The sequence below is a fragment of the Trachurus trachurus genome (genome assembly GCF_905171665.1).
Source record: "Trachurus trachurus genome assembly, chromosome: 10".
Classification (NCBI taxonomy): Eukaryota; Metazoa; Chordata; class Actinopteri; order Carangiformes; family Carangidae; genus Trachurus; species Trachurus trachurus.
Window position 1 is genome coordinate 26,787,981 of NC_139894.1, and position 25,203 is coordinate 26,813,183.

The following is a 25,203-nucleotide window of genomic DNA, read 5'->3' on the forward strand; positions in this document are numbered from 1 at the left end:
ATGTGCACTCTTCCAATGGTAAATTGCACATAAGTGCAATCTTCTGTTGTTGTCAAAGCACATGGCAGCAGGAGAAATTGACTGATTTTGAAGGCATGCAATTCATTTTTAACATGTACTTGTGTTTTTATTTTTTTTATTTTATTTTACCCCACTTAATAAGCCTTTAATTTGTGTGGTTTAGGGTAAAATGGATAGGTTTAGATGCGTGGTGGTGATGCTTTTATTGTGAAGGGCCGGGTTCGGAAGTGTTGTGGTGGTTGCTGGTGGCAGAACACAGGCCGCAGTGATTTGGTAGCCGCTGCAGTAGGAGGAAGGACCGCGGTTCTACCCTTCTGTCTTTCAGTTTCGCCTCGAAATTCTCTCGGTGGTTCATTCCTGTTAGGATCGGTAACCTGAGTGTACAGTCACGGTGTTCTATGATAAGTAAATCGTAGTATTACGAAGGGACAGTGATATCAATCGCCATTTTAATCGCACGTTTTCCCTGACAGAAGCGCTAGCACAACAATGGCTCTGAAAAGAATTCACAAGGTAAGGAAGTGAACGACGAGGCCCGGGATTTCGCAGTTTCGTTAAGGATTTAGTTCCAAGGTTGCTTAGCTGATGCTCGTCCGGCGGGTTTGATAAACTGTGAATATTTTTTTTAAAATCACCAAATAACTCGGGCTGTGTTTCAACTGCCAGCTAACGGTCTGTGAATAGCGAGTGACGACAGTGAGAGAGAGCAGCAATGCGCCGCTTCTCCCTGCTCACCACCACCACCGCCGCCGCTGCTGCTGCTGCCACGGACGGGCCGGTGGATCAACCGTTGACTTACAGTTAACCGTTAGGTCGGCTCCTCTCGGCGATGTCACAGCAGTTAATCGTCGATAGATGTGATACTGGATGTAGTCAAACCCCGTGGCTACTACCTGTGACTATCGCCAGATAATGATGATATAAGCGGTGTGTTAGCTGTGTGTGGCTAACATTATCTGTCCCTGGCTAACTCGGAGACGCTAAAATGTTCTCCCGGATCGAGCTAGCTAACAACACCAGCGCTGTATCTCCACAGTAAAATGACGGTAGTTCCCAGTGTTTTTGGAAAATGTTTCACGGTGCTGTCGGCTCCCTCCTAGCTGTCCCTTAGCCTTGTACGCCAGGTAGACAACATTATTTATTACAGTGGCTTCAGCTTGTCCAACTCGCTCCTTGATTTGACAGATAAGTTATCCAGCTAGCGGCAGCGCTAACGTTAGCATGATTAAAGAGGGCACCTAGAGATGCTTACTTTATTTACAGAGTTGCCATTTGAATTATTTTGTTTATGGTTGATTCGTTTAATTTTTGAATATGTAACGGATTTTAGTGGATTTGATGTAGTATAGAGACACGGGAGCGTTTAGCCAAAGCTAGCGTGTATATTCCCCATTTATTTCGTCATGTAGCGTCTGCACGTTAATGCGTACATTCAGTCTCAACGAAGTGGTGTAAATGGCACACGTGTGTAAGTGGATGTATTTGACGTTGCCAGTGTTAATGCTCGATAAACGACCAACAACAAGAGAAACGCTGGTGATAATGTTAGCAGTGGTGAAAACAGGCCCCACGCGTTGTTCGCCTTTGATGTCATGTTGCTGACAGCAGGCGAGCAGCAGGTCTTTATTACAAGTTACCGTCTGTTTGATGGAGATAGCTGAGTGTTACTGTCCTGTGTGTTTGTCTGAAATGCCTACAGAAACGTCAGCCCGTGACATAGTGTGGCTGACCGGCCAGCATTATGTTGACTGGACATCCTAAGTTGTTGTCGATCTGAAGCAGCTAGCATTTACGCTAAGCTAACATTTGCACCTCAACGTTACACCAGGCTACACACAACTAGCTCACATCAATGTACCGCAATGTTTTGGTTATAGTATAATTTTTGCTCGTCAAATCGCCGTGATCTCGATTCTAGTGTCACATGTACTACCTGGCTGCTGCACCTGGAGAGGTGCTCTTACGTAAGAGTGGTCATTCCAGTAATCACAGTGTCACTGGCTTCAGTAGTGCAGTTGTGTCAGTGGGCAGTTTTCAGTTAACTTTGGGTTGTTACTTTTGTTGGGAGGGTATGAAGCAGTCCAACACGTGTCAGGAGTAGTTTAAAAACAGTGATTTAGTCATTCTGTACAGAGGTGTCATACTTAAGTGGTATTTAAAAACAACAACAACAAAAATCTTAGTAGGAAGTAGTATCAGATTACTAAATGGGAATTTCTTTTTTGTTTTCTTTTGTCTGTTTGTTTGTTACTGTTTTTTACTGTTAACAAATTAAGATGACATACTTTTTTAGGTTACTGTTGTGGAGGTGTTTTAAATCCTGTACTGTAATACAGCAGGACATCATCAACTAACTTGTCATTTGTTTGTCTCAGGAATTGAATGACTTGGCACGGGACCCACCAGCCCAGTGTTCTGCAGGACCAGTAGGAGATGACAGTAAGTTAACATTAAAACCAACACTGTTCTGGTACCTGCGCGTAACCGGGGCTTGAAATTGAACAATACTCCTGGTTTACACATCCCATATTTAATATACATTCCAAATGTTTGTTCAAATTATGTAGAAATGACAACATTTCCAATTAATTACAGACTATGCAGATCCCTTTAGATGTGAGTTACTTATGGATGATTTTCAGCTGTTCTCTCTCACATTAAAGTTAATGGTTATTTTGTGTTTACTTTGGATGAAGACAATTGTCTACAAAAAAGTGTCATCTCAACCAACACTTCAAAGACACACAACAGGCTAATATTTTGAATACTAGTGAATGTTCTGACCTCTGTGTGGAGTCCAATGCATTTCATTAAATTTAAGGAAATCCTCAGTTTTCCCAGATCCGGGAAATACCTGGACTGCCTCTTGAGAAAATATCCACCAGTGATGCTATTGCAACATCAGAGTTTCACTTTCGCTTTGAGGGCAAGTTTGAGGTTACATTCAGTTGAACATTATTTTACTGTAATACAGGGGAAAAAAACATACTACTTATCAAAACTAAATCAAACAAAAAGGTTAATGAACTTATTTTTTCTGTTAAATTAAGTACATGACATTAAATTAATTTGGCATAAAGTGTAAATGTTTTCTGTATTGTCAGGAAAAACAAGACAATGATGAACAGTGATTTTTTTCTGACTATTTAATATCAAGTACTGTCACATACAGAAATGAATCTGATGAAAATTAATTCATCACATTTGTAGCTTTTTAGCGTCATTTTATCACCCTTCAAGTAGGAGCATCATTTAGAAATTATGAATTGACTTTTGTATTGAATGAAAATAGCATGTGGTTACACTGTATATTTCAAATACAGCAACATGCCAAATTGCTGCATGTTTTTTTTTTTTAGTGAATAAGGAGATTATTGTTGTGTAATCACAATCTACTTAATTGTAGCAGTATAGCTCCTGGCTGTGGGCAGACTGTATACAGTCTGTGAGGTCCACAGTCTGTCTCAGATTGTCTCATGCTACCAGCAGTTCAAAGCGTCTCTTTTAACATCTCAGCCACCTGTGTCTCTGCTTCCAGCATTTTTGTTGTTCACTGCTTTCTAAGCAGATTTGAATGCTTTCATCCATCTCAACTTCAATTTAAAACCGTCCTCTTTGTTTCAAGTCAACTACTTAGCCTACTTGACCTTCAGTGATACTCACCAGTTTAGCTGGTATGTTTTTGTACACAAAGGTAAAACTTCATTCATTGGAAAGTGTGTGATGTTTTTTGTTGTGTAAGATGAATAGGTGATCATGTCATCGGCGGATAATTCTGCCTGAGGCACTGAGGTGTATTGTAGGACCATCAGAATAGCATGGTTGGCATATACACTATAGTAGAGAGTGATCAAGGGCTGTTAATGTAAAACATTTTTTTCCTCAAGCAGCTTTTTAAGCTGAAAATGATAAAACAGGTACGAGTCACCCTTTGCAGGTTCAGTGAAACTATGGTGACCCTTTTTAATATGGCGACTTTCCAGCAGCTATCTTACAAACACACAGCCACATCAGTAGAAACATGTCTCCCACATTTGTGTCATTTGATTAAGATCATTTACTACTCTCACCTTGTGGGATGAAGGTTATATGCTGTGCATGTTTATATAATTGTTTCATAATGATTAAGCAACAGTGACTGTGGTAGTATTTTTTCCCTCAGTGCAGTACACATGCAGTACTATAAAAGTTAAGGTTATGTGTCGTGATGGAATAAAAATCACATGCAGTTTAGTACAATGGTGATAAATACCACCTTTAGTGTCTGATGAGAGACAGAGAGAGAACTCTCACTTCCAAATTCTGGTGTTAAGGTGGATCATTTCATTAAACTAAAAGGTGAATCTGTATTTTAAACCCCCCTTATTTGACCTCCATCCTCTGCCAGCACAGCTATCTATAACAGGAAGTGAAAAAAGCTTGAATCCAAACAATAAAATGAGTTGAGATAATAAAGTGTCATGTACAGACAAAGAGTAATTTGCATTTATCTTATATAATCTTATCTATGCATCATTTTGTCTATCACCTTCTTTTGTTGAAATACAAATGAAGCATTTGCATAGCTTACACTTATTTAAACTCATTTTTGAATGTGATACTCTGTCTGATGTGGAGGGTGGATATTTTTATTGTTCTGTTTGTATAATCCAAAACAAACCAACAATAATCTGATGCTTATACTTACAGGTGCCTTACTGTTCTTTTTATTTTTCTTCTATTAGTAACCCTTGTGTTGACTACGGTCACTGTCTGTACTATAGACCAGTTTTTTTCCTGTCTGAAGAAAAGCAACCTGCTGCTGTAAACATAATGAAGAAGTGATAGAGTCACAGACTGTTAGTGTGATTGTGAATCAAAATCATGCTGTTAATCAACACAGTCTAGTTCTGTTAAACATTGGAAGAGTCAGCTACTTCTAGGTCTGTGGTGTGTGTGATCACTTCCTTATCTGTGGTGACACTGCTGGAATTCACACATTTTAGAGACTTTTAAACTGAGCTTTACATGAAGAAATGACCAGACCTTGCTTCCATAAAACGTGTTGTTTTTCCCAACAATGACTAGTGCCGGCCTGTGTTGCTAGCAGGAGCTTGTTCCGGAGAAATCAGATAACTGCAGACCTCATGTCACTAACAAACTTGGTTGGCCTTATTGTTATTCCGATGCATGACACACAGAAGAAATCCTTACAGTCCAAAATGTTTACAAATGATAGATGAACACACAGACACACACTGATGTTAACATAAGTCAGTCTACAAATCCTGACATGAAATGACTACACTGAGGAACAGTAGTGCCACAGCTTTGAGTGAAGGGGGTGGGCTGATGTTTATCATGACTGTAACACTGGTTTTCACCAGGGACCAACACCCACACCACTATCTCATGTTTTAAGTTTGTGACATGTGCAGGTACGAGCACATACATATTCATGGTTCACTGGGCATCTCGTATCGAGTACAACTTAAAATTCACAGGGTATTGTTTATGTGTACTGCAATTTGACATTATGACAGTACCATTAAAAAAAAAACACTTATTCATAAATCTTCGTCATTATGTCTCATTTAGTTCATGCTTTTTGAAAAAGAGTATTACAGACATTATTCTTAATTCTGTTATTCCTTTTTAATCTATTTGAAGTGCTTGATTGGCATAATAGATGCCTGATCCATATATTAAATATAGTTTCTTTCATCATATAGGAAATCACAACTAACACTGATCAATTCTGACAGTGGTTCTTAAGAAGTACTTGTTGGCTCTTGGGAAATACACATTGTAGCCAGAGTCTGACAAACTTTATGAATATTTGTGTTTGTGGAAAAAAAAATTAACAAAGGCGTCATTATTCCAGAAAAAAAAAATCCTGTGCCTTCTTTGTTCATATAAGGTCACATTTGAGAAAGAATTGAGTAGATTTTACCTGCGGGCAACAAATGTTCTTGTATGTCGAAGTAAGTCGACACAAATGCAGTTTTTCTGTATTTCATTATTATCAACAAACGTTTCACCATATGAATCCTATTAGTATTCTGGCTTGAAATCAGTTTGGTATTGTGTGTGTGTGAGGTTTTTCATGCCATTAAAACATATGGGCATGAGCATTTGAAGAGTGAGTCCAGATCATTCTAGTATACAGACATCATTAAGAGGAAATGGTTGTGTCAGAGCTAAAACATCATCACACTATTTTACGTTTTTTTATTTTTTATTTTATTTAACTTTTAATGTGTGCCTCAATGTCCCTTTTTCACAATGAAGCAAAACCATGGGAGAAATCAGCATCAGCAACACTGCTCTCATGTCACTTCCTGTCAACCAACATCAAATAAACCACTTTTCTATGATAAAGAATGAAAGTGTTTCTTGCAACTCATAATGGCCATTGGTGATTGACTTTTTAGTTTGACACTGTCAGCATGTGTGCCTGTTTAGATGCTCCCTAATCGAATTAATGTGTTTTATGTTTGATTCAATTAGTTTTTTTTACTAAGCATATTTATGCCAGGATAAAAATAATCCTCTCCAAGAATATTTTTATATTATTCATAGAAAGGCATTTTCTTGATGTAAATGTGAGTGTTCTGCCATGAGACGACCCTTTACCATTTATGATTGTAAAACAAACAAAAAAAAAAACAGTTTCTAAGAATAATTGTTGAGTTGGAGTTTCTATAAGAGTCTGGTCCTCAGCTGCTCAAATAAACACAAATACTAAATGTGGTGTTATTTATTCTTACATTTCTCAGACACGTTCTCAGTGTTTCATCACTAATGTATCTGTTTTTTGTTTTTTCAGTGTTTCATTGGCAAGCCACAATAATGGGACCTGTAAGTATCGTCACATTCACAGCCTTATCACACTGACTTTGTTTTTCATAACGACTAATAGGTGCAACTGTTCTGTCATTATTGTTATTCTCACGATCTGAACTCTTGACTTATAGCTAAACTAATACAACATCTGTAGAGCTAATGTCAACCTGCTGTGCTTCATCTGTTTTATCAGTGAGGAGGTAAACTTTAATCAGCCAACATTTTCCTGGTTAACCCCGTAGTATTTTTAAATGTTTGATCTATTTTGTATGCATCCATCTGTCATGAATGTAATTCATCACTAATAAAATGAACGTGTTTCTTTGTCCCCACATTAGAATGACAGTCCTTACCAGAGCGGGGTTTTCTTCTTGACCATACACTTCCCCACAGACTACCCCTTCAAACCGCCAAAGGTAAACAAGATATACCAAGTAGCAACATATACATAATAAAACGGAACAGTGCTTCTTGTCTGATACAACACGCTGCACACAGCTTTATGTCATTCCGCTTCCTGTTGTTCGTCTCATCTGCCCCCCCCCTCCTCACCCCCACCGCCCACGTTCCTCTTCTCTCTGTTTTCAGGTTGCATTTACCACAAGAATCTACCACCCAAATATCAACAGCAACGGCAGCATTTGTCTTGACATCCTGCGATCACAGTGGTCTCCAGCTCTCACCATCTCCAAAGGTAGGCCGCCGCCGACTGGTCTTCAGACTCAAGACTCATATGGTGCAGATAAATGGCTGATGGTACTGCCTGTCTAAACAGCATGCTAAGAATGAAGGCAAAGAGGAAGCATGTTGGTTTCCCATTAAATGAAAAAGCTGAGCACAAATAATACATTTCCACTTTCCTTTTGCAAAAGTCCTTGTAATAAATTGGAGCACTACTATCTCTAACCCAGTGACGGTTAATATGAGACAGGCTTATAAAGAAATGGGGACTCCAGTCATTGCAACTTGGACTCGGGTCAACTCGAGTTGCTGTTTTGAAGACTTGTGACCTGACTTGACAAAAAAGAAAAGACTTGAGACTCGACTTGGAAGTTATAGACCTGGGACTTGACTGTTGTTCATCATGTCATGTTTACAGTTTAAAGATAAAGTATAAAACAAATATCTGTTGATTATTATTGACCAGTATGCGACAGGGCTCGAGACTATCATTTATTACTAGGAGCACAGTGGCCCCCTAACTTCAAATTTTAGGAGCACAAGCAGAAAGAGGCAAATTTACTGGTTGCACATGCGCAAGTAGATGAAAAATTTACTTGCACTGTCTCAAATTTTAGGGGCAAAATGCCTCCTTTTAGGGGCAGTCTGGAGACCTGTGTGAGCGCGCCCTGGGAACGGCATTGTCATGATTGGATGACTGCCCTGTCAATCAGCCAAGCCCCTTGCTACCAGGTTGTTTTCATGGAAAAACACTCCCTCTCCTATTAGGCCAGCATCGTCATGTCAGCTGGAGCGGTGCCAGGAGCCGTCACCTCCAGCCTCAGAAACTACAGATGTGAAGCCGTAGAAAACATTGCGCTAACGTTCCCATCTGCACGTTGATGAAGCAGTAGGTCGGAGGAGCTCACTAACTGACCAGTCAACACCCAGTCGTGCTTTAGTCAATTAACTGATACATGTTTTTAGAACAGTAAACGATCATTTGTATGAACCCCTCAGGTCTCCTCAGGCTGCAGCAGCTGATCTCAGCTCAGGCCCAGTCACTCCTCACTCAGCTAAACTCCAAATGCTCAGACAGCTGTCCAGATGTGTGATTGAGATTCACTGGATAGATAAACCACGTTGATGACACAAATATAGATGTATAAAACCAGTCCTGTGCGCGATGTAGAGCTGGCGCTTCAACTGTATGAGCGGAGTTTTGTTTAGTTTTTTTCATATTGCCGTGTGCCAGTGTGACTAAGTCTTGTAATGGCAGGGAAAACCTTTCCTTGACTATGAGACATTTTTCCCAGGGTCTCAAGCCACATGTCCATTTTGTCATGAATTGAAAAACAAGTAAAGTGCTGAAAAAGTTCAAGTTAGCACTAGTGCCAGAGGACACTGACAGACAAAAACAGTTATGAAGTAACATAAATATTGGTTAAAAACTGAGTAAATTGAGTTAGTATGGTTTTAAAGTATGGTTTCAAGTGGACTAAATGAAGTATTAAATATGATTTTAAATTGGAGTAATTATAAGTTAAAACCAATATTTCGTAGCCTTAATATAGCTTAAAAACAGTACATGATATAAATGCGATTAAATATATGGTAAATATGGTTAATTCATCATCAGACTTAAATCATGATCATTGCTCAGTAATATCATTATTTGACAGGTACTAATATCTTGTTTTTTCTTTTAATTAAAACCTGATACCGCCGGCAAGTTCGAAATACTAAGGAGTCTTGACTTGCCAAAGAAAAAATGACTTGGGACTTGATCCCATGTCTGCCTCACACACACAACACCACAGTAACATGTATTGTCACTGTATAAAACTAAAGCATATGTATGGCTGTGACCAATACACTGTCGTTATTACTGAAGGAAAAACAACATTTTTTTTTCAAAATATCCTAAAGCAGAAGTAAGTGATATATTTGTGTTAATATAAGTCTTAAATAGTTATATCTTCCGACAGCAATCACTTACATAGAGTGTTTGGACTGAAACACGGGTCTGTCAGTCCCTCTGCTCTGCTCTGAGCCGAAGAGAAAACATTTATCGTACCCTACAGTTTTTATCCAATGAGGAGAGAGAACGGCATGCAGGGCTGTGTGTGCAGCCAAGGGACGCCGTGAATGTGGTGACGTAGGGACGAGGACTGTTATGGTGCGTTCAAGGAAACTCGTATTTTTCCGACCGTGAAGTGGTACCAGTTCAATCTGGTACGAGTTCACCGGTCGGAAGTTACGAGTGGCCGTTATAGTGACTTTCACCGGTAAAACAGGTCGGAAAAACACGAGTGGGTTGCCTGAAACGCTACAAAGTCGTAAGTTGTGACTTGAAGCTGTAATTTACGATTTCAAAAGCCTGCCTGGAACGCAGCATTAGCGAAAACGACCGGATCACTCACTTCTGCTTTAACTCAGCCTTTGCTCTGTGTGTTCCAGTCCTCCTGTCCATCTGCTCTCTGCTGTGTGACCCAAACCCGGACGACCCCTTAGTACCTGAGATCGCCCGCATCTACAAGACGGACAGGGAAAAGTAAGTATTTGTCGTGTTTTGTACATAATTTGAGTGTAGTATGATTTGTTTCCATGCTTCACTCCACAACATTGACCATGAAGCTGTTGGTTACCAGCCTCAACGCTTTCTCTTAATAATCTACCCAAGCCAGTAACACACCTGCTTTATGCCAGAAACTGTCTGTTTATCAGCAGAAGCTACATCTAATAATGACTATTTATTTTTAAGGGATTGTAACTACTACAATGGCGATGGTGCAGAAATCACAAGGGATGTAAAAAATGTCTGAAAGAAAAAATACTATTTTAGCAATTCATCTAAAAAGTTGTTGTTTGAGAACAAGACACAGTTAAGATCGATGTTTTTCTATTAAACATTGAACAATAATTTCCCTTCGCTTACAGCCCTGTGCTCCGATCCATCAGTCACTAATTCATTAAAAATATGTGAATGGCATATTGGCATTAATGCTTCTAGCACTGATCACTAGGCACCTGTTATTATACTCTGGTGTCTGTAGCTCAGAGAAGCACTGACTGGTGTAGCCCCACCTCCAAACTTGTTCATTATACCAACACTACACGCCACCAAATCAAAATATGTCAGCTGTGTGGAACTTTTCACTGTGAGACTGATATACAGAATGATGGGTCTGAAGGTCCTATGAATGTAGTGCAACTGCACACTTGTAGCCAGTGTTGGGAGGATGTATTCCCCTACAGATTACTGATTACATGCCCTAAAATGTAATCTGTAATGTATTTGGGTTACTCAAGTAAAGTAATGTATTCTTAATACTTAATACTCTGGATTATTTTTAGATTACTTCAAAATCGCCTGCCTGAGCTCCTTTAACTGGGACACTAAATTTGTTTTAGAGAATGATCTTACATATGGACTTACAGGCTGCCATGGCTACTTTAAACTAAAGCATTAATTAATATGTGTTTGAATTTGTCAAACCAGATTTTAATTTGTTATTGATCATCCAGACATATTTAAATGATTTGTTTTAAATAGCCAATCACATTGAATTAGTAGGCCTAGGCTATATTAAAACTGCGCAGCTCTCTCTGCTCTACAGTCCAGACTACAGCCTCTGAGCCTCTAATACTTCTGCAGAATACCCTTAAAAAAATACACAATTTAAAAAGGTTTTGTTTGTGAGTGTAGGGCAAGCAACATGATGATATTTTGAAAATAAAGTGATGACAGGAGCTACTGTTAAATCTGTAGGCTAACTCTAAAAATGAACTTAAACTCTTCTCTGCTGAAGTTGGTGTCGTTTTGGAAACAGCTTGACTGACGTTGCTGTTAAACCATGCTCATTATAAACATCATGACAGTCCAGGATCCTTTTAAAAACGTGATCTTGTTGCAGTTCAGCAGTTTCAGCAGAGACGGCCGGCAAGCTTAGCACTTAACCCTCCTTTCTTTCCCTACATGAGAGCACTCTGGGCCGGCGGAGCCGGGTTAAGTGTGTCGCCGCTGTTTTGTCCGTCCCTCTCCCACCTTGATGTTTATAACTTCGCCACAGTGGAACAAGCATCCGCACAGTCAACGCAACCTGCGTGTAGGGCAGTAGACTAAAGTAATCCAAGTAATCCATTTTTTATCTGTATTCAGAATACACCAATTTAAACTGTAACAGAATACAGTTACTCATATTTTGCATTTTAAATGCATAACGCCGTTACGTGTGATCCATTACTCCCCAACCCTGCTTGTAGCAGCTGGAATCACACTTCACTGTGTCATTGGTAGCCATTTAAAGAGTGGAACATTTGTTTTTAAAAAAATGATTAAACCTTGGTTTGTGGCATTAAGTTTGCCTAAATCAGCACTCAGCAGTGTGCCGTTACAGCAGCCACCTGGTGCGCTATCTGTCATCAGTATACTCGTAGTGACTCGCTGGCTCTGCTGTCATTTGTGTCAAATGAAAACAAATGAATGTTTTTCAAATGAAAAACATAATGTACCCTCAAAAAAGGTGATGATCACAAAACCTATCATGTCTTCTCCTATGCAGGTCCTGTATTACACACTTCATAATAGTGGATTAGGTTTCACTGAAAAAGGTTTACTGCAGTTTATTTTCACTGTCTCCTCTGGATTTCAATTTCTGGTCATTGTATCATAGGAGCAGAAAATGATCATGAAGCAAACATGTATTCAAGGTTTTGTTCACGTCTGTATTATTTGTATCTCCCAGTACAAAGTATTGTGCACCGACAAGCTTGATAAACATAATCAGGGCAGCGGAGGTTGGCTGTCCTTTTGCTTTTGCCATATCTGTACTTGAGCAGTGTGGATGTTGTTTGTCACTGACTGACCAGCAGCAGCAATTTCTGGCGGTTGCTGCAGTGGCAACAGGAAATAAAAAAAGTAACCTGCTGAAATATTGGTACAAAATGTGAGCTCCTGCAGAGTGACCAGCCAGCTGGTCTCGCAGCTGTTGTCAGGGCAGCAGCAAAACTTATGATGTGCTCATAGAAAGTAATGGAAGTGACTGTGTTTTTTCCTACCGATAGGTCGGCCCTCACAAGGCCGAACCATTAACGACTCCCTCTCTGTCTCTCTCTGCTTGTTCACAGGTACAACAAAATAGCTCGGGAATGGACACAAAAGTATGCAATGTAGTGTTGGAGTAGAATCATGGCCAACCACCTCTACGACATAAGGTTAGGGGAGCTTCAGACGTAAAGAGAAAACAAACAAAAAACCATACAAACAAATGAAAAGTTTAAAACAAGATCTTGTTGGTTTCCATTGGAGTGCTTTCTTTGAGCCACGCCTCCCCTTCACCAGAGTACCTGTAAAACTCCCTCTGCCCCAACTCCACACTTTGTTCTCTCTCTCTCTCTCTCTGTTTGCCTCCCTCCTCCCCTCCTGCCTCTCAGCTCACCTGCCCCCACCCTCTAGTGTACATATTGTCAACTTGCAATGGTAACACCCAACTCCTCTACTTCTTTTTCACCTCCTCTGACCCCCCCATCTCCTGACCTCTGTATTCCGTTACATTTGTCACCATGCAGGTTGGACTGTTGTGCCACCCCCAACCCCCACGCCCCTCCCACGCCCCCTTTCTCCTACATGCCTGCATCCTCACCCATCCTCCCAAGACGTTAATCACTAAAAGCATTCCTTTGAGCATCTGTAAAACTTTGAGGGGACCTTTTTATTTCCCTATTTTTCCTTCAGGGGGGAGGGGGACAATAATATGGAGGGATTTTTACACTCTGTACCCTTTCTTGTTTTGTTGTCCTTAGAATTCCCATCTGTTGAGGTGACAATTCAAGAAAGCAGTTTTCGCATGCGAGTCGAAGGGCACTCTGTATTTTATACAATGAAAAAAAAAAATCATTGCAGGCTATGTAAAATGGCCGATTTTGGTCTTTGTTGGATTCTATGAAAGGACTTGAATTTATCCCCACACCTCCTGCTCCTCAACCCTCCTTCCCTCCCAAACCACCTGACCCAAGTTGACCCCTTTGTACACACACATGAACACACATGCACGCACAACTGTAACCCCATGTCACCCCCCCACCACGACCACCACATTTTCTTTATTCATAAAGTGGAGGTTCTGGACCAGGTATTTAAGCAATTTATTTTTCTTAGTTTAACCTGTGTTTTTATTCCCCACCCCCATAACTCTTTAGGTTGCTTTTTTTTCTTTTCTTTTCTTTTGTTTCTTTTCTTATTTTACTTTCTTTTTCTTTTTTTGTTTGTTTTTTGTTGTTTTTTTTGCTATTGTTAAATTAGAAGCTAACATCTTAAATGGCTATGGGACTGGCTTGGGCTCTGGGTGCGAGGAGAACCCACTCTTCTTGCACAAAACCTCTGTATATTGAATTACCTGAGAGGCTCGTTGAGCTTTGTGTGTTGATTAAACTGTGTAATAAAAACCCATGACTCCTGTGTAGACTCATTCTCAGGCCCTGTTAAAGGATGTACAGAGGTAGGAGAGGAACATGAAGCCAGGTCACATTCATGACCCAGTTCTCCTGAAATTTTACTAGATGAATAATACATGCAAAACAATATGATTTACTTGCAAACAAGAAATTATTTTTGGGTGTTTGGAAATGTCATATGAGCTCTACTTCACTAAAACGTTTTTTCAACTGCTCAGATTTAATGATTGCAGGAGATGTGGTTCCACATGTTTACTGATGCTGCCAGGTCTTATCCTTTGTCTACACTCATTTAAATTCAGTTTGAACTCAAACACATTTCTAGAATATCTGAACTAATTACACTGGAGTATTGTAGCTTTAAACACTACCTTTAGTCTAATCCATTCATACGTTTAATTGTCATGAAGGTGGGCCACTTTGTCGCCATCTTGTGGTGCTAAAAACCAAAAACAAACTGAGTCCATTAAACAACAAAGCGCCGGTCCTCTGATCAGGCATCAACAAATAATGTCAAAGTAGTAATTTTTATTTATTTATTTATTTTAACGCAAAACGGTTTTCGAAAAAATAAACTGTAGGAGGGTTTTTGGCTCACCATGTGTACTTGCTGATCATGATCAGGAGGGCATTTTAACTCTCATATAAGGAAATGGAACTCACCAAAGGTCGAGGAAATCAAGATGGTTCTCCTCCAGTGACAGCGTTTGGCCTTATCTGCCGCCCTGCATGTGTCGATTAAGTGATTTTCAACTCCAATTTTAATCATTTAATTAAAACATTAGTTGAAAGTATCTCCATACATTTTAATGGGTGGTGAACAGTACAGTTGTCTTACCTTCGAGCAACGACCAACTCAGCAAAGTGGGTTCGCTGTCAGACACTGTGCAGTGTGGTTGTAAGGTCCGCTAAAACAGCCAGGGTGTACTCGACTACACATGTACATAAAGTGTCATAACGGCCATATGTAGACTCTCGCATTTAAACTTCAATGGAAAGAATACCCGGGAATCGAACCTGAAAGTGTTTGGCCTGTAAACAACACTGAAGCGAAGCCGGAAGTCGTCCGGAGCGCGGCCTGAATCCTCTTGTTATGACAGAACAGCTCTGTCCCGCCTCAGGCCCTGATTGGCTGGCAGCGCAGTGACGTAGAGCGCCAGCCCGGTGCAGCAGTCGGACAGAGTTCAGATAAGACTCTGTCGGTTCTCCCCGGTTGACCTTGCTTTCGAGAGCTGACCACAAACAACACACCGACCGTCCAGGGACAACATGACGACCCCGAGTCTACCTGCCATGCCCCCGCTGCCGATGCCTCCGCTGCCCTCATTACCCAGCGAGGGGCTGCGGTTCTCCAAAGGTGAAGTATTGACGCCAGCTAACGGTGTGCTAGCATTTAATGCATGTTTTCGTTTCTCCGCTCAACATGAACTCAAACGCTGCCTGCCTTCCTGCTCTTCGGGCGCAGCGCTGTTATACGGTCAATGTAAATGTAATGCACAGACCTCAGTATGATATATTAATTATTGTAAAGTCAGATACTTTTCGCTGCTTTGTCAACAGCGGGTCCGTAGCTGGCCCTCAGCCATGTAGCTAGCCGAGTGACCACTCAGCCGGGCTGGAGTCGGCCACAGGTTATGTTTCCAACTTTAGACGGTCACTCACATAGTTTTTGGCCCGTCGGATCCAGCCGTACTTGGCAGTCCCGCCATCTCCAGCATGACTGTCTCTGTGTATGCGAGAGCCTCTCGTCGCTCTGGTGAAGCAGCTAATCAGTGAACTCTGTGATCCAGGGTCCGCGCGGGGCCCCTGCTCTTTTTGTCCAACGACTTCACGTCATGTGATGCTCAGTGGACTTGGATAATCCTCCTGCAATTTAGCAGCCCCCGGTAGAAACAGGGAGACCGACGCACATAATATAGGCTACCTCTGAAGCTGTTGGTTGTTTCTGCCTCCTGTTCTCGAGAAACCCTCCATCATCATCATCACTCCTCTGATGATGATGGTGCAACAAGGCGAAGCTGTTCATTAGGCTTCAGGCTGGCAAACCTCTCTCTGTTTCAGCCATATTTTTACTCTGGTCATTCTGGAGGACATAGGCAGTGGCGCCATTTAATTTCAGTTCTTCACATTAATATCTGTATCACTCAGATTATGTGTTTTTCATGAGGCAAGCGTTGGTTTTTATGGAAAGTTTCTGTATGTGTTTGTTGACCATGACATTGTCTGTCCCTCCACAGAGCACCTGGTGGTGGCGGTGCCGGTGGCAGTGGTTGCAGCTCTGGGAGGCTTCCTCGTCAGCCATTACCTGAACAGGCGGAGCTGTAAAAAGGGCCTGGTGAACACGTCTATCAGCAAAGACAGTCCCAAAGTGGTCCACAGCTTTGACATGGAGGACATCGGAACCAAGGCCGTGTACTGCCGCTGCTGGAAGTCCAAGAAGGTCAGACCTCATCAGCCAGTTCATAGAGTTTTTAGACTCTGTAGCAGGGGTCAAAACTTTACTCAGTTAAACATCCTTCTGCTTTTTGCGGGGCCAGACTTTGACGGTGCTCCATCCTGACATAGACTTCAACAATACGGCTACTCTACAGGTGTATTTAACACTGAATTAAATGTTTTAATAGAAGATAGTCATAAATGATTGGTGGAGATGAAATATCTTTTATTCTACTTTTATTATAATCACAAAGATTCTCAGTCAGATAATGGAGCAGACATGTCGATTAAGAAGCAGTTTATTGCCGTTTCCGTGTGACAGCTCTCACATGATGTCACTTTTTCTAAAAACAATCAGGCTGGAACAAAGTTTGATTGACACAGTTCAGCTGACCGGTAGATTTCTGACACGGTTTAAAGCTGTAGAGACGCTGCTCCTCAGGCGCTTCGGTGCTCAAGAAGTGTCTTTGTTCACGAGTGTCCCCCATGATTGTAGCACACATCATTACCAGCTGCTTGGTTTACTGGTAGGTCATCGCGGCGTGTCTTGGGTCAAGCTGACAGTGACGTTTTAGAGACTGCCCTCTGCTGGAACGAAAGGGAAACAGCTTCAGACCGTCTGTTGTAAATCTTGAATCAGATTATTACAGTATCAAATGTCGACTCCTCCCACGTTCAAAAGACCAAGGGGCTTAACCTTGATGAGAGGAAATCTTGTTCTCCTCTGAGGTCATGTGTTCTCATTGCAGTTCCCGTTCTGTGACGGAGCCCACGCCAAACACAACGAGGAGACCGGGGACAACGTCGGACCGCTCATCATCAAAAAGAAGGATGCTTAAACCAACCAACCAATCAAGCAATCAATCAATCAATCAATCACAGAGCTCCAAACTCCCTCGGATTCTCATGTACCTGCCCCCCCCTCCTCCCAGTTTCTACAATTGTCTACCATCATCATAACAGTGTCATGCTGGCGGTCACGGTACGACACCGCTTCGATCAAACAGTGGATGTGCTTCATAGCCCAGAGTAGACGCTCAGAAAGTGCTGAATAAATTGTAAATGTTGATCCCAGACCTTCCACACCGCATTAGACGACATGACATTGAAATCAAAGGTTATCTGAGGAGAGATAAGGAAGGGACTTTGGCACCCGGTGCTCTCAGACACTGAGGTGTCAGCAGCGTTTTGCTGCATTTAACATGAAGGATTTGGTCAAAATTCACATCAGACCTGAAATACCTGTGTGTGTGTGTGTGGCCTTTATGTCGTCACGGCTGGTGTCACCTGACCTTCCTTCTCAGCTCCTCCAGGTGTGAAGCAGGGCATCAACACATGTAATGAACTGGTAGCTCTGCCTCAGTCACAGCAGTATTTCATTGACACTCAGTCTGGGCCTTATATTTAAATCTGAACACACACATATGAATGTTACATGTTTTGATTTTTGCACTAAGAACTGCTTAGTCAGAGGAAACGGGAGTTTAGTCTTGTCTTAATTGAAATAATCATCGAGTCCTGAGAAGTGTGAAAACACTATGTTCTGTCTGTGATCACATACTGATGCTCTCTGAGGAAACTGTTGTATTTAATCTGTAAAGTGTTGACGGCTGAGAACTCTGCTTATAAAGGATATATTTTGCCTTTTCTTCAGATTTATTTTCTACTGGCTGTGGTGTGTGACATGATGATTTATTGTTGTGTGTATACTGTGAATAAAACCTGTTGAGTGATCTGATTTTTGTAAACATCTCTTATTCTTGTTTATGCATAGGGGCCGTTTCTTGTTTTCCGGAGCCGAGGGGCCAAACTCTACATGTTTGTTTTGGACCACAGGATCAAATGAGCTTCATTTAACCACTTCACCCCTTAGCAGAGCCCGTGTGTTTATGGATTAACAGTAGGCAGGGATAATAAGTAAACAGGGCCGTGTGCTGGCTGCTCTGGGATCAGTGTGTGTGTGTGTGTGTGTTGGAGAGAGAGAGAGGCCTGGGCTGGAGGTGGGGGTTGGGGTTGGTGGTGGTGGTGGTGGGGGGGCTTCCGTGCTGCAGTGTCCACCAGCACCAGTGGCCATTTTAAGACGCAGCAGTATTTGTGGTGACCACTAGAAGACGCTGTGTTTGCACGGATAGTCCAGGCCAGACGGTGCACGCGAGTACGGTGGGCCCCTGCTCCCTTAGTGACACGCGCGCACGTACACACACACACACACACAGTCAGACACGCACGAGGTATCTGGCTGCGTGCCAGATGCAACGGAGGACTCTCATAAGAGGTGGAGTGGACTCGACCATCCCCGTGTGAGGAGTCACCTTCGACAGGCAGCGACGGCGTCTGCGCTGCTGGACGGCGTCGGAGCAGAGCAGCGTCAGAGCGGAGGACACACGGTGGCTGCGACCAAGTGGTGGAGATGTGTTGTTATTCTATATTTATATATTCACCCCCCACCCCCCCTCCTTTTTATTTGTTTATTCTGTAACATGGACTGTATGTGAGCCTAATGCTGTGTTTACCTGTGAGTAACAGGAGCTACAGGTGTGCTGCTGCAGGTGACATTCATTTACCTATACGCATTAATTTTACACACAGCTTTAATTCACAGGATTATCTGTGTTCATCTTCCACTTGTTCATCTCCCATCTGTTCCACGATCTGAAATCATCTGAAATCTGACACATATTCACATCATGATTGTGTCATTCCAGATAAACACACTGATAAAGCAAATAGTGTATATTTGTGGGGGTGGGAGGTTTGGGTTTTCATGGTTTTTCTTTGTTGTTTTTACCCTCTGTGAGACACATTGTGCTACTTGATGTATAGAAAGTTCCATACAAATAAAAGTTGATTTGATTTGATTTGATTTGATTTGATTTGATTTGATTCACTTTTTCCATTTTAATACGGTCAAAGCTCCATCGTCACCAGTTTGCTGCAACTTTTTTTTTTTTATTTATTTATTTTTTTTTTTTACATAGGATTCAATGTAAATGAACTTTGCACAGTCTGGTCACATACAACTATACAACAGTATGACAGAACAGCTTCATCTGACGCAGACCTACACCGTCATCGCAGTGTAGTAATAGGAAGTCTATATGACACATATGCTAATTAATTACATCTATTAATTAAACAAACACAAAATCACCATAATTGTTTATTATTATTAAATAACTAATTTATTCCTAAACTTAGAGGTAAAAAAAAAAAAAATCTGTTGATATCTGATGTTTGTTACCTGTATAGGCTACTTTTATTAATAGGACGTGTAGTTGTTAGTTGTGTTGATGTATGAATATGTATGACATCTGTGACATGTGTGATGGGGAGGGGGTGTATGGTAGTAGTAATAAAAATGATAACAACAACAATAATAATATTAATAGCCTAATAATAATACTAATAGTGTCCACCTTCTCCTGCCTCCGTGTCACAGTGAGTGTACATGGGGCTGCTGGATGTTATTAAATGTGGGGTTTAATTGGTTGCTATAGAGTGTTGACGGTGTGTCGGGCTCTTCCTGTGGATATTATGGGGTGGCTCTGCTCTGACCACGCTCTCGGCTGCAGAGTCCACTTCGCATTTTGAGCGACGCCCCCAAATTCCGTGCAGAGTGTTTGCAGACCCTCCGGGACGGAGAGGTGGAGGAGGAATCGGCAGCTCCGCCGTCCACAGACACCACAATCAGCTCGCCATTAGTTCATGACTTCATCCTATCTGTGACAGGAGAGGTCGGACCGTGTTCACAAGGTAAGACGAGACGTTTTCCCAACACTTCCGGTTGATTTTTCGCTGTTTTTGTTGTGTCGCCTTTTGCTGCGCGCGGCGCCGTGTCGCAGCGACCACTCGGACTGTGGTCAGCGCCGTGGCGTCGGTCGAGCACCGTCCTCTTAGGTAACGTTAATCACGGTGAAATGATCGATCAGTGTCCACCATCGAGCCACCACTCGGTCCTCACACTCGTCCGGGAACATCTCACACGGCCCCGAGTTGAATCGGTGAATAGTTTTGATCCAAACGCAGAGCCGGGATATAGCCTGGTCTTTTTTTATCCACAGCACCGCATCGTTGCGCACCTCGCTCCTCGTCGTCGATAGCAGACAAAAGACAGCCTGTTTTTCTCCGGTCCCCTCTTTAGTCTGACTCTGCTGGGCTAAAGCTTTGGCTGGCACACATAACAGCAGTCGTCAAAATGTATTTGAAAAGCGCGCTCCACATTTGACCTGCGCATATGCGCATATCTTTGCATATTGTTGTCGCTCTGTTATTGATTGCATTGATATACCGTGAAATTCTTAAAGGGATACTGCCTCCTGTATGCGGAAATCAGTGGCAGGGCAGGCAGTGTGTCTGATGGACGGATGTGTCCTCCTCTGTGGAGCTCTTTGCTCCTGAGTGTCTTTACGTTTATGTTATATGTGTTTTTTAACAGATTCTCTGACTCTGGCTCTCTGACACTGAGTGGCTGAGGAACATCCTCCAGTCTTATCTCCTCTGTTTACTCTCCTTCTGTTTTCCTCTGTCCAACATTTCTATTCTTACCCTTCCTCTCTTCATCCCCTGTTCATTTCCAGCTCTCCAGGACTGTGAGGCTGCTGCAGAGAATGGGAATAGGGACTCAGGCCAAGGCTTGCCATTTTGGCTGAAGTAACAGCAGGACGGTTGTCAACCCCGCATCGGCGTCAATCCCCTTCTCCCTCACCTCTCCTCCCACACACACACACACACACACACACACACACACACACACAAGGACTGACCCCCCCGCCCCCCCCTCCCCAACACACACAGCCACAGCTATGTCCACTGCCGTAGACATCGCTGGCCCTTCCTCCCCAGACCAGCCCCACAGCAGCGCTAAAATCCCCAACGAACCACTCAGACCCAGCCTTAAGCGCTCCAGCCACCCCTACAGCCTCTCCCATTACATCTCCACCCCTTCCCCAGCCGTGGACGTCAAAGGCCTGATCCAGCCCTCCCCGGCCGAGCAGCGGGCCGCTCAGCCTGCACACACTAAGCCTCGCCGGGCCCCCTCCTGGCCCGACATGTGGGAGTCGCCCAGCGGGCTCCACCTGGCCCACGCCGCAGAGCTGCTGATGCGCGCTGGGCTTCTGGCTCTGACGCCCGCCACCACGGAGCAGGCCAGCCTGGGTGCACAGAGCAGCCAGCCGGCTAAAAGGGAGGCTGCAGAGGCGAAGGGGGGGAAGGGGGACGGAGAGGGAGGTGGGTCCGGGCCGGAGGAGGAGGAAGAGGACTCCTCTGGATGCGGCACTGACTTCCAACCCTTCCTGGGCGCCTGGTTCCCCTTCAGCCCCGCTCTGTTCCCCCTGGCGGGTTTCCAGATGGGGGGAGGCCACTGGAGAAGCGCGGCCATGGGAGCCGAGGGCATCGAGGGGCTGGTGGCCGAGGGCTACTCCCCCGGCTCTCTGGGCGCCGGCAACGCGGGCAGGAGGAAGAGAAAGAGGTGCGGGGAGTGCGTGCCGTGTCGGCGTCAGACGAACTGCGAACAGTGCAGCAGCTGCCGCAACCGCAAGAGGGGACACCAGATCTGTAAATACAGGAAGTGCGAGGAGCTGAAGAGGAAGCCAGGGGGCCCGGGGTTCGAGAGCAGGGTGTCTGGGTTTGATCTGAGGGGGTCCGACTTTACTTTGGGTCTGGCACAGGAGCGGAGCAACGCAGCCTTGGATGGATAGTGACGCTCGGAGTGACAGCATTTGTCAGAGGATCCTGGTTGGATGATTGTTGAGGAGCTGCAGTTTAACACAAACACACAGGACACGATGTTAACACACTGGGACTGTGGCTCACAGATCTTCAGATCTGGTGTTGAGGAGGAGCTGCAGCTCTGTTTGAGAATGTCCACGCTCGTTCCCATCCCTCCTTTTGACAATCAGTGAAAGGCAGAGGAGAGAGAGAAGGATACCAATGTGTGTCAATATTTAGATGATGACAAAAATGCTGTAAATAGCCTGTAAATATCTGGAAAACATTATGTCTTTTTTACATCCCTTTCCAGTTTGGATGTGTTGTGTTTCAACATTTAAAGAAAAAGGAGCCAAATGTTTTGTTTCTAACGGGGAGTTTTTGATTCTGTTGTTCTGACGTCACTGCATCAGTAAGAAATGAATGAGTTCAGCCGCGGCTAAATTATTTCATGTGCAACTTGTACTGTAAAGCTCTGTTTGCCCTTTTGAAATAAAAGAAATTGGCCATGTGCACTCGTCTACAGGCTGCGTTTATACTACACCTCTGTGTGTATGTTGTGTGTTAGCGCATGTGTGTGTGTGTGTGTGTGTGTGTGTGTGTGTGTGTGTGTTCATATTTAATTGGGTGTATGTGTCTGTTTGCAGCCGTGTCTCTACTTGTACACGCACACACACACACACACACACACGTGTGTATGTGTGTATGGGGTTGTGTGGATTATGAGTCACCTAATGGTGTGGCTGAGAGCCTTATCACAACCCCACAGACACACACACACACACAAACACACACACACCTACACGCTGCCTTGGCAAGTCCGGAGCCTGCACTCGAACACACCTCACCTGACATGCACACATAATCACAAACACTCTCTTCTATTCACACACTGACGCAATTTCCCTTTTTATTCACAAGTATAGATCATATACACACACACACACACACACACACACACATGTTATAAGCCAAACACGGAGCCAGCTGGACTAAGGCTATAGGGTGGGTTTTTGCTTGTTGCCGTAACGATGGCTGATGTGATAAGACCTTCTTCCTCGGCGCCACACTCCAGGGGACCGCAGGGAAGACGTAACCATGGCAACGGCCGGCCCGAGGTGTCACGCTATAATTGGGCCACGGCTGCACTTCCTGTGCGCCTTCAGTCAGGGGGATCGCAGAGGGACTGTGTGTCTCTCTGTGTGTGTGTGTGTGTGTGTGTGTGTGTATGTGTGTGTGCGCATCTGTGGGGGTGGGAGGGTTGGGGTGGGGGGGGCTTGTGTGTGTGTGTGTGTGTGTGTGTGCGCGTGCGTGTGTGTGTATGTGTGTGTTTGTCAGGCAGGGAGAGAGAGAGGCAGGGAGAAAGCGCAGCACGCCAGCCAACACAGGACACTGCCAACTCATGGAGAAAAGCAGTGAGCTCCAACATCATGCTATTACAACGCTGCCACTGAATGAGAAACACACAGAGAAACACACAGTCTCTTAGCTCCAGTCCACACTCTAGTGTTTCTTCATCTCCCAGACAAAGGGGGAATTTCAAATTCTTGGATCTGCAGCTTTTTTTTTCACCGCCCCTCTTTCTCTTCTGTGCCTTTCTAGTGATTTGGAGCTTAATCCCCCCTCCCTGTTCTCGTCACGCATGCACACACACACACACACACACACACACACACACACACACACACACACACACACACACACACACACACCGGAAATCTGTGTCACCCGCTGCCCAGCAGGTCCAGTGACTCCCTGAACGCCTGCAGTCTGGCTCCACTGGCCTGCAAGATGGCAGGAGAGAAAGGGAGGAGGAGGGAGGGAGGGATTGAACGGAGGACAGAGAAGAGGAGGAGGGGGGAGGGTTGAGAGGGAGAGAGAGTTGGGGGAGGAGGAGGAGGAGGAGGGGGAGGAGGGGGGTGGAAAGCGAATCCGGGGGTGGGGGGGTGAAGGGCAGAGAGGGAAAAGGGAGGAAGGAGAGGAGGGTGTAATGGGGGTAAGAGAGAGTGGGTGAAACTGGGAGAGATGAAAAGCAGGCCACAGGGGGAGAGAAAAGAGAGAGAGACAGAGAGAGAGAGAGATATGCGGGGAGGAGGACGGGGAGATGGACAGCAGGGGATGAAGATAATGTGGGCCAAACAAAGAGAGACGGAGGGATGAGCGGAGTGATGGAGGACGACTGAAATGCAGCAGGACGGAGAGACCGGGGGTTAATGACGGATGCATTGTCCAGAGAGGTGGTGTGTGCCGTCACAGACCCCCGTGGAGCTTACATATGTTAGCACACCAGCAGGCCCTGCCCACTCTGGAGAAACACTCCTTTCATACACACTGCAGTGGAACAACCTGCCAGCCCAAGGCAACCTGCACTGGAGCTGGGCGGACCCTCACTCACGAGCCAGACCTTTGAAATGTTGGCCACTGCGTCTGCTTGGAGACACTGTGTCTCATTGTGAACGTTTCCTCCCTCCATTGGCGGCATCCCCAGTGTTCGAAAATCTCTAACAGCTTTGCAGAAACAGCATCTTTTCTGAGATCACTCCTCGTTACGTCTCTGTTATCCATTTGTGTTTCACTTTTATAGACCCGCAAAACACGCTGCTCCCAAAACAGAAACACAATAGTTTCTCACATCCTTGAAAAGCTCAGGCTCATCAGTCCTCAGGTTATATTTTGGTGACACCGGGGTCGGAGGGGGTCTCTTGACCTTTGACCCCTTAAGCTGTTAAATGTGGATTCAAATAGGCCGACGTCTAAATGCAGCTTCATCCACTTCTGGTTTGGTCTCACGCTCCCAATGAACAACAAGCACAAAAAAGCCATTAAATAGCATTAAGATGACACATGTAACTCAGAGTCTCTGCGTAATTAAAGAACTGAGTCATGGAGCGCTGTCAGAGAGCAGTCATAAAATGAGTTCTGAAACCATTCACACGTTTGGATCCTCAGGTGGGTTCACATGGTGTTGGTTTTTTGGAGCTAATGTGTACACACAGCTCTGTTAATCTTTAGCTCACTGCTGATCTCAAAAAAGCCACAGTGGTTCCAGGAAGTTAGGCAAAGCACACTGATAAAGTCTGTCAGCCTGCCCTGATATTT

General features: G+C 43.8%; 3 protein-coding genes across 3 annotated transcripts; all 3 read left to right on the plus strand.

Annotated features, from left to right (window-relative positions):
* The first annotated feature begins 277 nt into the window (after positions 1–277).
* ube2d2 (ubiquitin-conjugating enzyme E2D 2) lies at positions 278–13,940 on the plus strand. Its single transcript, XM_083980752.1, has 7 exons — positions 278–534; positions 2,397–2,460; positions 6,830–6,861; positions 7,185–7,262; positions 7,435–7,540; positions 9,967–10,060; positions 12,637–13,940. The coding sequence occupies exons 1-7, from the start codon at positions 511–513 to the stop codon at positions 12,680–12,682; spliced, it is 444 nt and encodes a 147-aa protein (XP_083836878.1). The 5' UTR covers positions 278–510; the 3' UTR covers positions 12,683–13,940.
* A 1,190-nt stretch (positions 13,941–15,130) lies between these two features.
* Positions 15,131–18,136, plus strand: LOC310992740 (CDGSH iron-sulfur domain-containing protein 1). The gene is made up of 3 exons (XM_083980899.1): positions 15,131–15,319; positions 16,200–16,402; positions 17,148–18,136. The coding sequence occupies exons 1-3, from the start codon at positions 15,232–15,234 to the stop codon at positions 17,235–17,237; spliced, it is 381 nt and encodes a 126-aa protein (XP_083837025.1). The 5' UTR covers positions 15,131–15,231; the 3' UTR covers positions 17,238–18,136.
* A 1,863-nt stretch (positions 18,137–19,999) lies between these two features.
* cxxc5b (CXXC finger protein 5b) lies at positions 20,000–22,604 on the plus strand. The gene is made up of 2 exons (XM_083981426.1): positions 20,000–20,151; positions 20,976–22,604. Exon 2 carries the CDS (start codon positions 21,201–21,203, stop codon positions 22,092–22,094), a length of 894 nt encoding a protein of 297 aa, XP_083837552.1. The 5' UTR covers positions 20,000–20,151; positions 20,976–21,200; the 3' UTR covers positions 22,095–22,604.
* Positions 22,605–25,203: the final 2,599 nt, after the last annotated feature.